Source organism: Equus quagga, chromosome 8 (genome assembly GCF_021613505.1).
Source record: "Equus quagga isolate Etosha38 chromosome 8, UCLA_HA_Equagga_1.0, whole genome shotgun sequence".
Classification (NCBI taxonomy): Eukaryota; Metazoa; Chordata; class Mammalia; order Perissodactyla; family Equidae; genus Equus; species Equus quagga.
This window is the reverse complement of record NC_060274.1, coordinates 31,256,967-31,273,315: the sequence shown is the minus strand read 5'-3', so window position 1 is coordinate 31,273,315 and position 16,349 is coordinate 31,256,967. Positions and strand designations below refer to the sequence as shown.

Here is a 16,349-nt window from a genome sequence, read left to right as displayed (position 1 = left end):
ATATATACCATAGAACACTACTCAGCAATAAAAAACGAATGAATTACTGATATATGCAACAACTTGGCTGACTCTCCAGGGAATTGTGCTAATTTTAAAAAGCCAATCTCAAAATGTCACATACTGTATGATTCCAATTATGTAACATTCTTGAAATGACAAAATTATAGAAATGGAGTATAGATTAGTGGTTGCCAAAGGTCAGGGATGGAAGGGGCAAGAGGAGGAGGTGGGTATGGCTATAAAAGGCAACATGAGGGATCCTTGTGATGGAAATGTTTTGTACCCTGACTCTATCAATGTCAATATGCTGGTTGTGATATTGTATTAACACTTTTGCAAGATGTTACTACTGTGGGAAACTGGGTAAAGGACACAGAGGATCTCTGTAATATTTACAACTGCATGTGAATCTACAATTAACTCAAAATTAAAAGTTTAATTTAAAAAAATTAAAAGTAAAACTAATAACCTAATCAACATAAGGGTATATCCAGTTGGTGTTATAATTACACAGTGAAATTCTTTCAAAGAACTTCAAACACAATAAATTAACAAGACACCCCTTGTGGGAAATATCTTAAGAGAAAAAAGTTCTAAACTGTTTTAACATATCATATTGTTGTGCTAGTGTTGGTACTGTTACTCTGAGACTGTTGTATTCTTCTATGGGATTAAGCAATTGAGTAATTATGTGACATTTTAATGATCTTATTGTCTGTGTTGTTGAGAACTAGGATAAAAGGAGATACAGATGGACTATAGAAATGGTTAAATGAAAACCTTGTATTCCTAAATTTAAATTGCAATTATCAGTATAAACTCATGTATTTTATCTTAAAAATAAACAGACAAAATGTATTTCCTAGCTTTGTCTACCAAAAAGACTTAGCAACAATGACCAATCCAGAAGGAAGGAGCATGACTAGCTCTCAGATTGTGGTCTTGAAAAGCAATTCTGACTTTGGGGCACAGAAATATAAGTTAAGTTCGAGATATCTTGTCATACCAGATGTCAAAAGGACTCAAGAGCCAACTTGAAGAGGTTCCCATTGACCAAAAAGGGGTCAAAAATTGAGTATCAATAAGAATAAATGCAACACACTGGTATCCAATACAATTAAATCCCTGAGTTCATAATGACACTTAAAAATTTTTTCATTATTCTGAAAACTTGTAAATAAAAGCTAAGAATCAATAAGCAACTACTGTATTCATTGAAATATACCTTAGGAGAACTGGACAGTTAATAGGGGAAGTTTGTTTCTATAGAAATATTCCAGCTAATAAGTAATGAGCAAGAGAATTATAACATGTCCCTAATTTACAACCCCTAATAAAGTAATGGATGTAAAGAATGACTAGCAATGAGTCCTATCATAGAGACAACCAGATATTACGTGTCACCTGATAGAACACAAGTCTATGAAGTAGTCTTACAAAAAGAAAAATTGAACCCAAATTTGATCACACACCTATTTACAGAAATATAGAGGACGAAGAAACCTGTTAAATCATAAGAACGCACTCAGCAAGTTCATCAGGACAAATAATTCAGTTCCTTAAAGAAACACAGTACAAGGGAGATTGGGGTTGGTGGGGTAAGGGAAGTAGGTTTACCAAGCAATCAATATTTTCCTAGTGACTGCATGATGACAAATTTTGTTGCACGTACAATAATGGTTTTGTGGTGAGACCTGAAACCATAAGGCTTCTGGAAGAAAACGTAGGCAGTACACTCTTTGACGTCAGTATTAAAAGGATCTTTTCAGACACCATAACCCCTCAGATGAGGGAAACGATAGAAAGAATAAACAAATGGGACTTCATCAGATTAAAGAGCTTCTTCAAGGCAAATGAAAACAGGATTGAAACAAAAAAACAACCCACTAACTGGGAAAAAATATTTGCAAGTCATATATCTGACAAAGGCTTAATATCCATAATATATAAAGAACTCTCGCAACTCAACAACAAAACATCAAACAACCCAATCAAAAAATGGGCTGGAGACATGAACAGACATTTCTCCAAAGAAGATATACTGATGGCCAATAGGCACTTGAAAAGATGCTCATCATCGCTGATCATCAGGGAAATGCAAATCAAAACTACACTAAGATATCACCTTACACCCGTTAGAATGACAAAAATATCTAAAACTAATAGCAACAATTGGAGAGGTTGGGGAGAAAAAGGAACCCTCATACACTGCTGGTGGGAATGCAAACTGGTGCAGCCACTATGGAAAACAGTATGGAGATTCCTCAAAAAATTAAAAATAGAACTACCATACGATCCAGCCATCCCACTACTGGGTATCTATCCAAAGAGCTTGAAGTCAGCAATCCCAAAAGTCCTATGCACCCCAATGTTTATTGCAGCACTGTTTACAATAGCCAAGACGTGGAAGCAACCTAAGTGTCCAGCAACAGATGAATGGATAAAGAAGATGTGGTACATATATACAATGGAATACTACTCAGCTGCAAAACAACAAAATCATTCCATTTGCAATAACATGGATGGACCTTGAGAGAATTATGTTAAGTGAAATAAGCCAGTGAGAGAAAGATAATGTGTGTATGACTCCACTCATGTGAGGAATTTAAAATTATGGACTAAGAACAGTTTAGTAGATACCAGGGGAAAGGTGGGGTGGGGGGTGGGCACAAAGGGTGAAGTAGTGCACCTACAACATGACTGACAAACATTAATGTACAATTGAAATTTCACAAGATTGTAACCTATCAATAACTCAATAAAATAAATAAATAAATAAAATCAATAAAAAACAACAACAAAAAATAATGCTTTTGTGGTTATGGTTTTCTTTTTAAACAATTCTTTTATAGATATATATACTGAAATACATATACACATAAATAAATATATGCTGAAATACATAAGGATACATATAAGGAAAATAATATATCTGGGATCTGCATTAAAAGAAATACATGGGGCCAGCCCCAGTGGCCTAGTGATTAAGTTTAGCATGCTCTGCTTTGGCAACCCCAGTTCGGTTCCCGAGTGTGAACCTGCACTGCTCTATTAGTAGCCATGTTGTGGTAGTGGCCCACATACTAAAAAATAGAGGAAGATTGGCATGGATTTTAGCTCAGGGTGAATCTTCCTCGGCAAAAAAAGAAAGAAAGAAAGAAATATATGGCAGGATAAATGAAAAAAGATTGTTAATAATTGTTGAAGCAGGGTAGTGGAAACATGCAGGTTCATTATACTATATTACTTTTGCATAGGTTTGAAATGTCCATAATAAAAAGATTAAAACACACACACACACACACAAATAAATGGGGAAAAAACATTACTGCAAACAGGTGGAATGACAGTAGAGACCTACAAAATTCTGTAACCAAGGGAATGTCCTTCTAGTAATTCTTTAATAGTGCATTCCAGTGAAAAAAGATGCCATCACTTAGAAGATGCACTATTATTTTATGGATCATTAATAAAGTAAAAAACCTAAAAAGTAAACCACGACACATTATCAATGGAAGAGTCTTCCCGATTTTAGAGATCCTGGAATACAAAAGAAATAGTAAACATAAAAATGAAAAGTGTATCTTAGAATTGATGAAATACAGTAATCAATCAATTGTTTAATCTAGAATTCATACATAAAACTTGTAGTAACTAAAGATTAACTCAGAAAAATTACTGGCAGGCTTACCAGTATGCATGACTTACCTAGGCTGACAACGTTCACATAGATATGTATCAGGAATATGCTGCCTGTCAATGCCCATGCAGTCAATATGTTGCCAAACACTTAAGGGAAAAAAAAAGAACATACAATATATTATTAAAATCATCCTTAATTTCATATTTCATTTAACTATTACTTAATAAGTGCCTGCTTGGAGTTTACCACTATAAAAGGTGCTGTGAGAAATTCATAGAAATATGTCCTTGGGGAGATAAAACTTTGAGATGCAAAAACAAGAGGACAAATATAGGATATTATATATAAATTTCTAAAGCAAATATAATTTTAAAACGTAAAAGGTACACATTACAAATATTATTGGAAAAAACAAAGTGGAGATATCCACACCACTTGGGAGTTAATGGGACAAGCACCCCAGAGAATAACGGAGTTGAACAGACACTTGTTTGAAAAATTAGGAAGAAAAGATGTCATTATAGCAACGTTTTCTCAAGTAGACAGATATGAGGAGCAACAGCCAGAAGGCAGTTAATATATATGAAGAGGAATGTTCATTTTGAGAAACAGAGGTGGGTAAAATTAGATTAGCAAAATGTAGTCAGATTATATAGGACTTGGAATGTCAGGATGTAGATGTCCTCTAACTGGCAACAGGAAACAACCTGAAGCACTTTGAGAGTGTTAATTCTAGAGAGTTAAGAAACTGGAAGCAGAAAACCCAACTAAGAGGCTTTTCCAACATTCCAGACTTGAGTTAAAGAAGGAAAGAACTAGAGTGATGGCAGAGAAGACGAAGTTAAACAATCCAAGAGACATTCCATGAGGATAGAGATTAAATCCATTCTGTCCTCTACTATCTTTCACAGAATACATACGCCAGCCTGAGGCAAACTTCTCAATTTGTTACTATTACTCTATTTTATTGCCAAGACTTTGGTCTAAAGTCAATACATATGCCTGTTTCTAAAAATAGTCTTAACTATTCTTCACATCGTAATTACTCTTCTAATACACTAAGTTAACTGCTACTGTATTGCTCTTCACTTAACTGAGAACACTGGGACAAGAACTGGTAGACTCTGGAAGGTAATGGAATATATATCAAAGACGTGGGGGGAAAAGTGAGAAAGAAAATCAGAGCACCTGACAAGGAGGGTTAGAATAACAAGTTAAATTTGCGGGGTAAGTAATGATGTCATGCAGACAACAAACAAAACTAGAAAATGAATAAATGTTCAGTGCTCTACATGTCAGACTTGAAAGAGATAAGTATGGGCAGTAGGTACAGGAAAATACACATAGGCAATGTAAAACAAGAATAGGAGAAAAAAGAATAAGCCTTGTAGTATACTAAAGTTAAGCAGTAGAAAAATAGAATGAGAAGAAAAAATAGATTCATAACAAAGAGAGCAGCTGCTGAGAAGCAAATACCTTGAATAATCCAAAAACTGTGAACTGGTCCTTCAAGAATTTGTAGATAGGTATAAATCCTAAGGACTATTTCACTATTTTCTAATAAAGACAATTCTATATTACATATAGATCATTGTAATTAATCAAAAGAAAAACAATGTTTAGATTATGCATTAAAATAAAAAACATTGCCAAATGATACGTAATTTATCACATTAAAAAAGATCAGCGAAGAGAAAGCTATTTTAAAATATGATTGGTTAAAACAGGAATTGAGATTTTCTAATAAGTAGCTAATTAAAAAATGAGGAAATCAAGTTATCACAGAAATCATTGTTTTAGTTTTTAAATTTACCTTCTGAATAAATTTACTAAGTTGACTGCTCATGGTAATGATATATGTAACAGGTAATGAGAATTTGTTTTTAAATTTGAAAAGGTACCACAATATATTTTTATTAAAATTAAATCTAAGTGTTAATATTACAACTTTCCATAAAAATAATATCAAATTTCACATACTACTTAAGACTAATTTTCTCCCTTTTTGGCAAAGGTAAATCAACTTTGAAATATAACCCTAATTCATGTTTACGTCAATAACATCCAACTTCTAATCACCTAAACTAGTAGATGGGAACAATACTACAAATAATTCAAAGTAATTTATATTTGTCTCTAGGATGCATTTTTATACTCACATTCAAATATGGGTATTAGCTATACTGTTTCAAATCAAATAATGAAGCTATGCCATAAGCACCAAACCCAGGAAATTCTGCAAAGCTACCAAACTTTTTTACCCACTACAGTGTACTGCTTAAATACTCTCTGCTTCCCACTCTATGCAGGGGATGAACTTGGTAACTTTTAGGCTGAAATCCTACTGTTCCCTCTCCATCCTCCCCAACTCCCTCCCACCAAAAAAAACAAAACAAAACAAAAATGAAAACAAAACCCCGCTTTCTGTCCCAATCACACCTTCTCTAGGGGAGGAGGCCTTTCTTGGTGGTTGAACCAGGGTTGGGGGAGGGGAGACTGTGGTTCTGGTTCAAGGAGACTCCAAGTGCTGCAAGGTTCAAGTCAAAAGGAGGTGAGAGAGTCAGGTCAAACAAACATCAATTAAAATGTATAATTCCCCCACACTGGAAAATCACAGTTGACTATACAGCACAAATAATTCCAAAGGAAATACACAGGACTCAATTCTCCTCTCATTTCTATCTTGTCTACTACTATACATAGTTGTATCACTATTGAATGAGTGAAAAGAGAGATGTGATCCCATATGAACAGTTCAGAACTGACTGCTTATTACTCAATTAACAATGAGGATCTCTAATAAACTCTAAGATAGCTTTTTTCCCATAAGGGCTTTCACTAGGAGCAAAACAGACTGCACTGACAGTAGCAGAAGTCTCAATTAAAAATCACATTCATTAATACCTTCAAAAGTGACTTTAATTATCTTTTCCAACATCAACAATCAAAGATTAGCAGTATTCAAGAAAAGTAAACTAATGGTGTAAAATATTTTTACCTGCATTTGTCACAACAGATCATGTATCCATCATCATGTGTAAAACCACATATGCACCTGGTTACATCAGTACCGTAACTTCCGTCCTCAGATGTGCTGATTGTAGTAGCACTGGAAGTTTCATCAAAATTAGGAGTGGTAAATATGCCTACTTCATTTTTGCTAATAAGAACTGATGGAGGAGGGGAAGCCGGAGGTGTTGGAGGAGGACGAGCACCATAATTATGGTCCTGGATAATTAAACAAAAATAGAGCACAATATAACGTCAACAACGAGAACCAAGCAACTTAAATAAAATTCAATCTGTAATTTGAATATTCACGAGATAAGAAATTGGCCCATTTCTTCTTTAATATCTTTAAAATAATGACTTGGTGAAGCTCAATATTAAACCATCGCAGTAAGTGAAAATGTTTGTCTACAACAATCTCTCTCAAACTCCACCCTCCTACCCCCCAAATCAGAAGACATCTTCACAGTCCTGTAGTCATATAACTCCAACTTCAAGATAAAAAAAGGTGCAAGATGTGAGCACAGAGGTCAGAAAAAACCCATCAGGTATGTGGAGGCTAAAGAATAACAAAAACAACTATAGCAGACACATTATCACTTTATGGTACATAACATGGATTTTTAAAATTTGCATTTCTTATTTTGGTGTCCAGTTCTGTAACTGTTTCATCTAAGCTCTGCCTCTTACTATCTATGCAACATTGAATAAGGTAACTTAGATAAGCTTTCATTTTCTCAGCTATGATATGGGGATAAAAATTACATCTATCTCATGAGGCTGTTTTTGAAGATTAAATGAGATAATATAGGTGAAAATGCTTACCACAGAGCCTGGCACCTAAGTGCTTAATAAATGGTAATTATATAATTTACTATGTAAATTACTATATAATTTACAATTAACAGTAGATAGTAAAGTACAATTCTACCTACAATCGTTTCATAGAGAAGGTAAAGAATTATAACACCAAACTATTAATAGCATAAAATGCAAAATAATAATAATAATTAAACTTCTAGGGACTTCCTCTTAAAGAATTTTAATCCCTTGAATAAATATACTTAGATCAATGAAAAATTAAACTATAAATTATATCCCTAATTATTTAGGGGGTATAAAATAAGTATGTTTTTTAAATATTCAGTTTTAGGCACAATACCACACACCTCTATCAACCTCTACATATAAAAAATACCCTTCCAGAGAAATGTTTGACACTTACCGCATAGGGCAAACCAATGTAACTGTGTGAATGATGCGAGCTGCTGGTATATAACTGGTGGGGATAACTGTTGGATTTCTCAACTACCACAGGGCTAGCTTCTACGGATTCTGGTCTGGAGGGAAACAAGTTGCATCAGAGAGAATTCCATTCATTTTTTTTTTTCTTCTAATCAATTTAAAATTAAAAGCACTTAATTTATTGGCTATACAGATACAATGTCTTTTTATAGTAGGCAGACACCCTGCCAGCCCTGGTGGTCTAGCGGTTAAGATTTGGCACTCTCACCACCACAGACTGGATTCATTTCCCGCTCAGGGAACCACACCACCTGTCTGTCGGTTGTCTTACTGTGGCAGCAGGATGTTGCTGGGAAGCTGAAAGCTATGCCACTGATACTTCAAATACCAGCGGGGTCACCATGGTAGACAGGTTTCAGTGGGGCTTCCAGACTAAGACAGACTAGGAAGAAGGACCTGGCCACCCACTTGTGAAAAAATGGCCAAGGAAACCCTATGAATAGTGCGAAGTGTTGTCTGATACAGCACTGGAAGTTGAGAGGATGGCACAGAAAGAAAGACCAGGCAGGGTTCCACTCTTCCACTCTTCTGTACATAGGCTCGCTAGGAGTCAGAATCGACTGAAGGGCACGTTACAACAAAAGCTACCTTGTGGATGAGGCATATCCTAATCCTATCTAGATTCCGTGCCATAACAAAACTTTTGTTTAAGTAAATGTCCCACCTCCAAGTTCAAATATAGTTTCCCTCTCTATCATTAAAAAAAGTTACTACAGATTAAAGTTTTTTTTTTTTTGAGGAAGATTAGCCCTGAGCTAACTACTGCCAGTCCTCTTCTTTTTGCTGAAGACGACTGGCCCCAAGCTAACATCCACGCCCATCTTCCTCTACTTTATACGTGGGACGCCTACCACAGCATGGCATTTGCCAAGCAGTGCCATGTCCACACCCTGGATCCGAACCAGCGAACCCCAGGCCGCCGAGAAGCAGAACGTGCGAACTTAACTGCTACGCCACCGGGCCGGCCCCTAAACATTTTTTAATATACTCAGTGGCACTGGGGACACTATGCACAAGTGGAGAAAAGTAGTAAAAATAATTTAAACAGGACTAAGGACATACTGAAACTATATGGGCCTCAATTTGAATGTGAAGTATATTTCAATGTTCAAAACATATGTGTTAGTGTGCCAAGATATAACAAAGACTTGGAAATATCATTAAAGTTAAGGAATAGGAATCCTCATAATGAACCGAGGTTTACATACGAAAAAACATAAGCAACAGCATGTGGTAGAGTAGGAAGGGCAGTTCTGGCCTGGAAATGGTTAAGTGATGATAACCAGACCAACTGCGCATAACAATTCACCCATTATGGTTAACTTGTAAGCTCCTTGGCCTAGCATCCTACAGGTATAACTTTCCCAACTTTTTACTCATATCAATCCTCCTGAGCCCTATTCCAGTAATTCCCATCGATCAATGTGGCAGTGAACCTACTTCTGAGGCCAGTTCACACTGAAATTAATTTTTCCCTTGTGCACACACAATATGACTCGTTTCTGTGCTTTTATTCTTACTACAGCCACCAGTTGAGATGATTTTTTCATGATAACCCTTATCCTACCTCTTACTCAAAACTTTCCCTAAGAACTTAGTACTGTTTGCAGTCTTCATGGTTTAAGACTTCACAGTGCAGTTGCACTGTCATTGGTCATATTTCTAGTCAACTGCTTCTTGATATACTGTCCCCCTTCACTCATCTCAATTTAGCTCTAAGTGGCTGCACAAACTCTCAATTTAACTCTAAGTGGCTGCTGCAGGATCCAGTGTACTAGATCAGTAGAGAGAGGGGGCACAAACTGAGGTTGTTAAATGGTTCTGAGGGAGATTATAAAGGAAGTCTCCAAAATGTTCTGAAAACTTTGACACCCAATACTCACCTAATGTCTCTGCTGTTACGTTAAAAATTCACTTATCACTATTTTAAAAAAGAAATGTTTCTTAATTTCAAAATTAATACATGCTCATTGTATAAAATATAAATACATTACTACATAAGAAAACGAAAGACCAAGTCTTCATCCAAACCCTAGCTACACCCACGTTAAGATGCAGTGTATCCCCCTTTAAATTTTTCTATCCATAAATACATCTAACAGTTGTTTTTTAAAAAATGAGAATATACAATATGTACGCACAATTTGCTTTTTCCATCTTTTAATGTCAACACCTACCTATTTTATTTTTGGTAGTAATTGCTTATTTCATTTTCTGAATGTACCATAGCTTATTCAACAATTTCCAATTGGTGGGTATTTAAATTGTTTCTCTCTGTCACTGTTGAAGGTATCACTGCAATTGTACACCCTTATATAAATCTTTTCTGCGTACCTGGTAGATAGGATTTCTACAACATGGATTCCTAGAGTTAGCAATGTAGAACAACAGGGTAAATGCACATAAAATGGATAGATACTGCCAAACTGCTTTTGATTACTTTACAATATTGATTCCTTTAAAATTCTTTAAAAATTACATAGAAAGAAGAATAGAGTTTTCGCAATTCCTGATCTACAATACTATTATTAAAGTAGCATGCAGGGACTGTGGCCAGAATAAACGATTCACTCTGAAGGACTCAGATCAAACTCTGAATATATTAGTAAAGATTGTGGCAAAAAGCTTGACATTTTGGAACAGGCTAATGGTTAGGAATAAAAAAATAAAACTTTCAGTGCAAATGGAGGTAAGCTTAAGCATATAAATATGTCACAAATGCTTTCATAACCTCACGATTCAAATTAAAGCTGCAGCACTGACAAGTAGGCACTGCAAGAAAGCAGAAATAACTTATCAAGATCCTTGTTTCTAATGCTGCAACTATTAAAAGTAATTTTTAAAAGGAAGGTAACAATTGTTAAAAAAAAATTCAGTTGACCTTTTTTTTTTTTTTGAGGAAGATTAGCCCTGAGCTAACATCTGCTGCCAATCCTCCTCTTTTTGCTGAGGAAGACTGGCCCTGAGCTAACATGCGTGCCCATCTTCCTCTACTTTACATGTGGGAACGCCTGCCACAGCATGGCTTGACAAGCAGTGCATAGGTCTGCACCTGGGATCGGAACTGGTGAACCCTGGGCTGCTGAAGTGGAACATGCGAACTTAACCACTGCACCACCAGGCCGGCCCCTTGGTTGACAAACTTTAAAGGGTTTTCTCAAACTATAAGACAGCAATTAAAAAAAAAAAGTAGCAGCACAACAGATAGCCTTAGAAATTTTCTTAAAAGGTCCCACAGTGCTAAATATCCTCAAACCTCTGCATTTCCAAAAGACAGGAGATGTGAAAACAACTTTCTAACAAATAACAAAAGTCAAACATTCTTTGATCCAGTAACCCCATTTTGGGGAATTTATCCTAAGAAAGTAATTCCCACTAAATAAAGACCCATGGAATTGAGATGTTCATTGGAATACTACTTGTAAAACTAGACATAAGAGCAGAAATCATTTAAACGTCCAATCAATAGAAAATGATTATTTAAATCCGAGCAAATCTATCATATTTACATAGGGACAACAGCTTGGCAGGAACTCATAGTAACAAAAATCACTTTATTAGGGTCACAGGAGTTTTCCTCAAAATCTCTTGGAACATTATCGTAAAGCTTTAATAAAATTTTAATGGCAAGGCTAAAGAGATAATATACAATGATGAATTTCTGTGTAAATAGTTGCTACAGTGGTTTGTTTAGCCAATTTATATATATTCACATAAATACCAACTTAACATCAAGTAACAAACTACATTAGCATAGTATTTCTATAAATAATTATGTATCAAAACACAAACCATGGTGCTGTGTTCATCCTACAGACAAATGAGATTTCACTTACATAATTTTGATATGTCACTTTTCAAAGAGAGTGTGATACTTATTTGTACTCATTCATATACTGCTTTGTATGTGTTCTTAAATCACTGAAATAGCGATCACTGTCAAAAAGATCACTCTTTGTCCATGAGAAACTTCTCAAAAAATAATTCCCTAGTCTGGGAATTCAAAATGTCCAAAAATAATAGGTAATCAAAACAGTACCAATATATAAGCAATCGGTATGGTCAAATTGTCAAAACCACCAGAATTTGTAGATGAACTCACTTTTTCAGAACTTTGAATTCTGTTTCCCATAAGTAAAAGAACTGAAATGCATAAAAAGAGATTCTAATAACGCAACTTGGTCTAAAATTGAGATAAGAAGTATGCTCGTATGCTCTCTTGTTAACTAAGCTAATACCTAGGTACTGACTGCTTCTTTTGGAAGTTCCCTAACAACTAATAAACACAGAAGGAATGATCAAATCCAAATCCCTCAAGAGAGAAAGGATCTAGGCAAGAGATAACCATGGATGCCAAAACCTTGAAAGGCTGAAACTTGATAAAAACATAAGGCTGACAACACCTGAATCTGTTATTATTCTTATAATCATTGGAAGTTAGACAAGCGAATTTTATGTGCCTCTCCTAATGTTATGCAATAGAAAATACAAAGTCTCACACAGTGTCATGCTGAAAAAAAAAGGAAAAAGAGAGAAAAATGAAAAAATGAATCTGAAGCTAACCACATCTCTAGATCTAAATATCAATTTATCAGATATATTGGTTAAGTAGACTATTACATGACACCAAAAGGAAGCAATCAGCCGAATCCAGAATGCTGAAACTTCCATAGGCCAAATCACCTAGTTTCTTCAACAGGTATATGGTATGAGGGAACACAAATTTTAAAAGGTTGTTGTAGATGAAAAGATATTCAAGAGACATTTCAATCAAATACAATGTGTGGATCTTGTTTGGATCCCAATTTGAACAGACCAATTACAAAAAGACATTTTTTGAGACAAATGAGAAAAATCAGAAGATGAACTGTGCATTTTATATTAAGGAAGTAATGCTGATTTTGTTATGTGAGATAATAGTACAGTCATGCATCACTTAACAGGGATACATTCTGAGAAATGCGTTGTTAGGCGATTTCATCATTGTGTAGACATCATAGAGTGACGTACACAAACCTACATGGTAGCCTACAAGACATCTAGGCTATATGGCATTAATCTCTTGGGACTGTTGTTGTATATGTGGTCCATCGTCAACCCAAGTGTCGTTATGCAGCGCACGACTGTATTGTGGTTTAAAGACAAAAAAAATTCCTTATCTGTTTAGTGATATATACTGAAGAATACATAGGTAAAATGATGTGGGGATTTGCTTTAAAATACTTTACATAAAACTGTGGGATAGATGAAACAAGACTGACAAAACTTTGAACAGTGCTGAAGGCTGAGTAATGAATACCTGGAGTTACTATACTGTTCTCGCTACTGCTGTGTATATTTTTGTATTTCCCTACTAAAAAGTTCCCCAAGCTTTTCATCTTACATTTAATATCCTTTACAGAATGAGTACCTGTAGGAATGCTATGCTATCTTCTTTCCTCCCAATTCAGGAAGATGTCCTGGGTATCTCTTTTTCTAAGCCTCTATCTGTGAAATCTCTCTTAACCCTTGCTTCTTAATTTCAACACACTTCTCAAGGCTTACTTGAACTGCTCCTTAAGGAGCACTTTCTTAATTACTTCAACTCATCATAATTTTATAAATCCTATGGATTCCTATAGCACTTATTTACTGTATTGTTAATTTATTACTTTTTATGTAATATTTTTTATGTTGTCAACCATCTTTTCACATGCATCTATTATTTTCTCTCCCAAACTCCATCAAAATTAACAAGGAGTTCCAAAGTGGATCAAAGACTTGAAGATATGTCCTGAAACTATAAAACTCCTGGAAGATAATATTGGTAGTACACTCTTTGATATCGAACTAAAAAGGATCTTTTCAAACACCATGTCCTCTCAGACAAGGGAAACAAAAGAAAAAATAAACAAGTGGGAATTCATCAGACTAAAGAGCTTCTGTAATGCAAAAGAAACAAGGATCAAAACAAAGAGACAACCCACCAATTGGGAGAAAATATTTGCAAATCATATATCTGGCAAGGGGTTAATCTCCATAATATGTAAGGAACTCAGACAAATGAACAATAAGAAAGCAAACAACCCGATCAAAAAGTGGGCAGAGGAGATGAACATTTTTCCAAAAAAGACATTATAGATGGCCAAAAAACACATGAAAAGATGTTCAACATCACTAATCATCAGGGAAATGCAAACCAAAACTACACTAAGATACCACCTCACGCCTGTTAAAATGGCTATTATCACTAAGACTAAAAATAACAAATGTTGGAGAGGGTGTGGAGAGAAGGGAACCCTCACACACTGCTGGTGGGAATGCAAACTGGTGCAACCACTATGGAAAACAGTATGGAGATTTCTCAAAAAACTACAAATAGAACTACCATATGACCCAGCTATCCCACTACTGGGTATTTACCCAAACAATCTGAAATCAACAATCCAAAGTAACATAAGCACCCCTATGTTCATTGCAGCACTATTCACAATAGCCAAGACATGGAAGCAACCCAAGTGCCCACCGACCGATGACTGGATAAAGAAGATGTGGTATATATATACAATGGAACACTACTCAGCCAGAAAAAAAGACAAATTCATCCCATTTGCAATAACATGGAAGGATGTAGAGGAAATTATGCTAAGCGAAATAAGCCAGACTGAGAAAGACAAATACCAGATGATTTCACTCATATGTGGAATATAAACAAGTACTTGAACAAAGAAAACAGTTCAGTGGTTACAAGGGGAATGGGGTGTGGGGGGACACAGGGGTTGAAGGGGAGCACTTATGTGGTGACAATCAAGAAATAACGTACAACTGAAATCTCACATTGATGTTAACTATTATGAACTCAATTTAAAAAGAAAAAATTAACAAGTTTTCTCCAGTAGAAGGAACACAGAATTGGGATTTACATGTCTAAGGCTGGTCATTCAATGGGTAAAGATGAGTATTCCCCTTTCTGAACTTGAGTTCTTTATTTGTCAAGTGGGGATAAATATACCTGCTTCACTTTCTTCCCAGCAATATGGATACAGCTCAAATGATACAAGGAACCTGAAAATGCATTTTCTCAACTATAATCCATTATACAGATGCATAACACTAATTATTTGTTCAGACATGCCTCCTAATATAATTAAGAATATTCAGTCTGAAGTTGCTTTCAAATTATTTTAAAACCTTAACTCCATAATTATTCAAATTTCCAATTAAGTGGTTCTAAGTACATGTCTAGCTAGACCTGTTTTAAATACATCACTCAATTTGCAATGTGTCAAAACACTGTTGATATTTAAATCATTTAATAAATATTTATTGGGCACTAAATATGTGCTAAAGTCCTTATAAAGTTTACTCTTCTTAAAGTGTACTCCCATAACTCTCAAAATTATATTGAAATAAATGCCTTGAAATAAAATGGTTCCATTGTAATCCTTTTTTAAAGCAGACTTTTAAAATATATTTTCTTAAACTTGAGTTCATAGGAGCTGCCCTGTGGCCTAGTGGTTAAGTTCAGCATGTTCCACTCTGGCAACCTGGGTTCAGTTCCTGGGCATGGACCTACACCACTCATCAGTGGCCAACTATGACAGTAACTCATGTACAAAAAAAAAACAGAAGAATATTGGAACGGATGTTAGCTCAGGGTGAATCTTCCTTAGCAAAAAAAAAAATTGAGTTCATATATATATGAATTCTTCACATAGTAAAGACCAAACTCTACATCAAGAAATGTAATCTGAGGGGCTGGCCCCATGGCCAAGTGGTTAAGTTCGTATGCTCCACTTCCGTGGCCCAGGGTCTCGCTGGTTCAGATCCTGGGCACGGACATGACATCGCTCATCAGGCCATGCTGAGGTGGCGTCCCACATGCCACAACTAGAAGGACCCACAACTAAAATATACAACTATGTACTGGAGGGTCTTGGGGAGAAAAAGCAGGAAAAAAATCCCTAAAACAGAAGATTGGCAACAGTTGTTAGCTCAGGTGCCAATCTTTTAAAAAAAAAAAAGAAATGTAAACCGCAATCACGGACCTGTAATGATGTTGATATAATAAAGTTCTAAAATTCTAGGTCGGTGATTCAGAACATTAAGTTAATTAGTGAAATAAAATAAGTTTTATTGCAACACTGTGTGTGTGTGTATTTATAGACATATATATGTATCATTAATCTAACGGGAAAACAAAGCAATACGCATACATAAATCACTTTTCTATACTTACTTTCCATGTCTCTTTAATGACCTTATAAGTTCGAGGAAGCAAGGACCTATTACTGTAGCAAAGGTTATTTATCACAAACAAAATCGGAAATAGATGGAAAATGGTATAACAACAGAAGGGGATTAAAGTTTTGTTTTAGTTCCAATCACTTGCTTAAACCATTCATAATTT

At 35.3% G+C, this 16,349-nt stretch overlaps 1 protein-coding gene across 5 annotated transcripts in view; it reads right to left on the bottom strand.

Moving 5' to 3' along the window:
• Window positions 1-16,349, bottom strand: part of KMT2E (lysine methyltransferase 2E (inactive)) — a 95,676-nt gene that overhangs the window by 36,374 nt on the left and 42,953 nt on the right. For 3 of the 5 annotated variants that reach the window (XM_046669651.1, XM_046669650.1, XM_046669652.1), the window contains 3 exons: window positions 7,881-7,995; window positions 6,645-6,874; window positions 3,712-3,792 (listed from right to left, as the gene is read on the bottom strand). In XM_046669651.1, coding sequence (XP_046525607.1) covers window positions 3,712-3,792; window positions 6,645-6,874; window positions 7,881-7,995 — 426 coding nt within the window. Of the gene's footprint in view, window positions 1-3,711; window positions 3,793-5,122; window positions 5,157-6,085; window positions 6,174-6,644; window positions 6,875-7,880; window positions 7,996-16,349 lie in introns of those variants that run through there. The other 2 variants (XM_046669654.1, XM_046669653.1) reach the window with 2 other exon arrangements.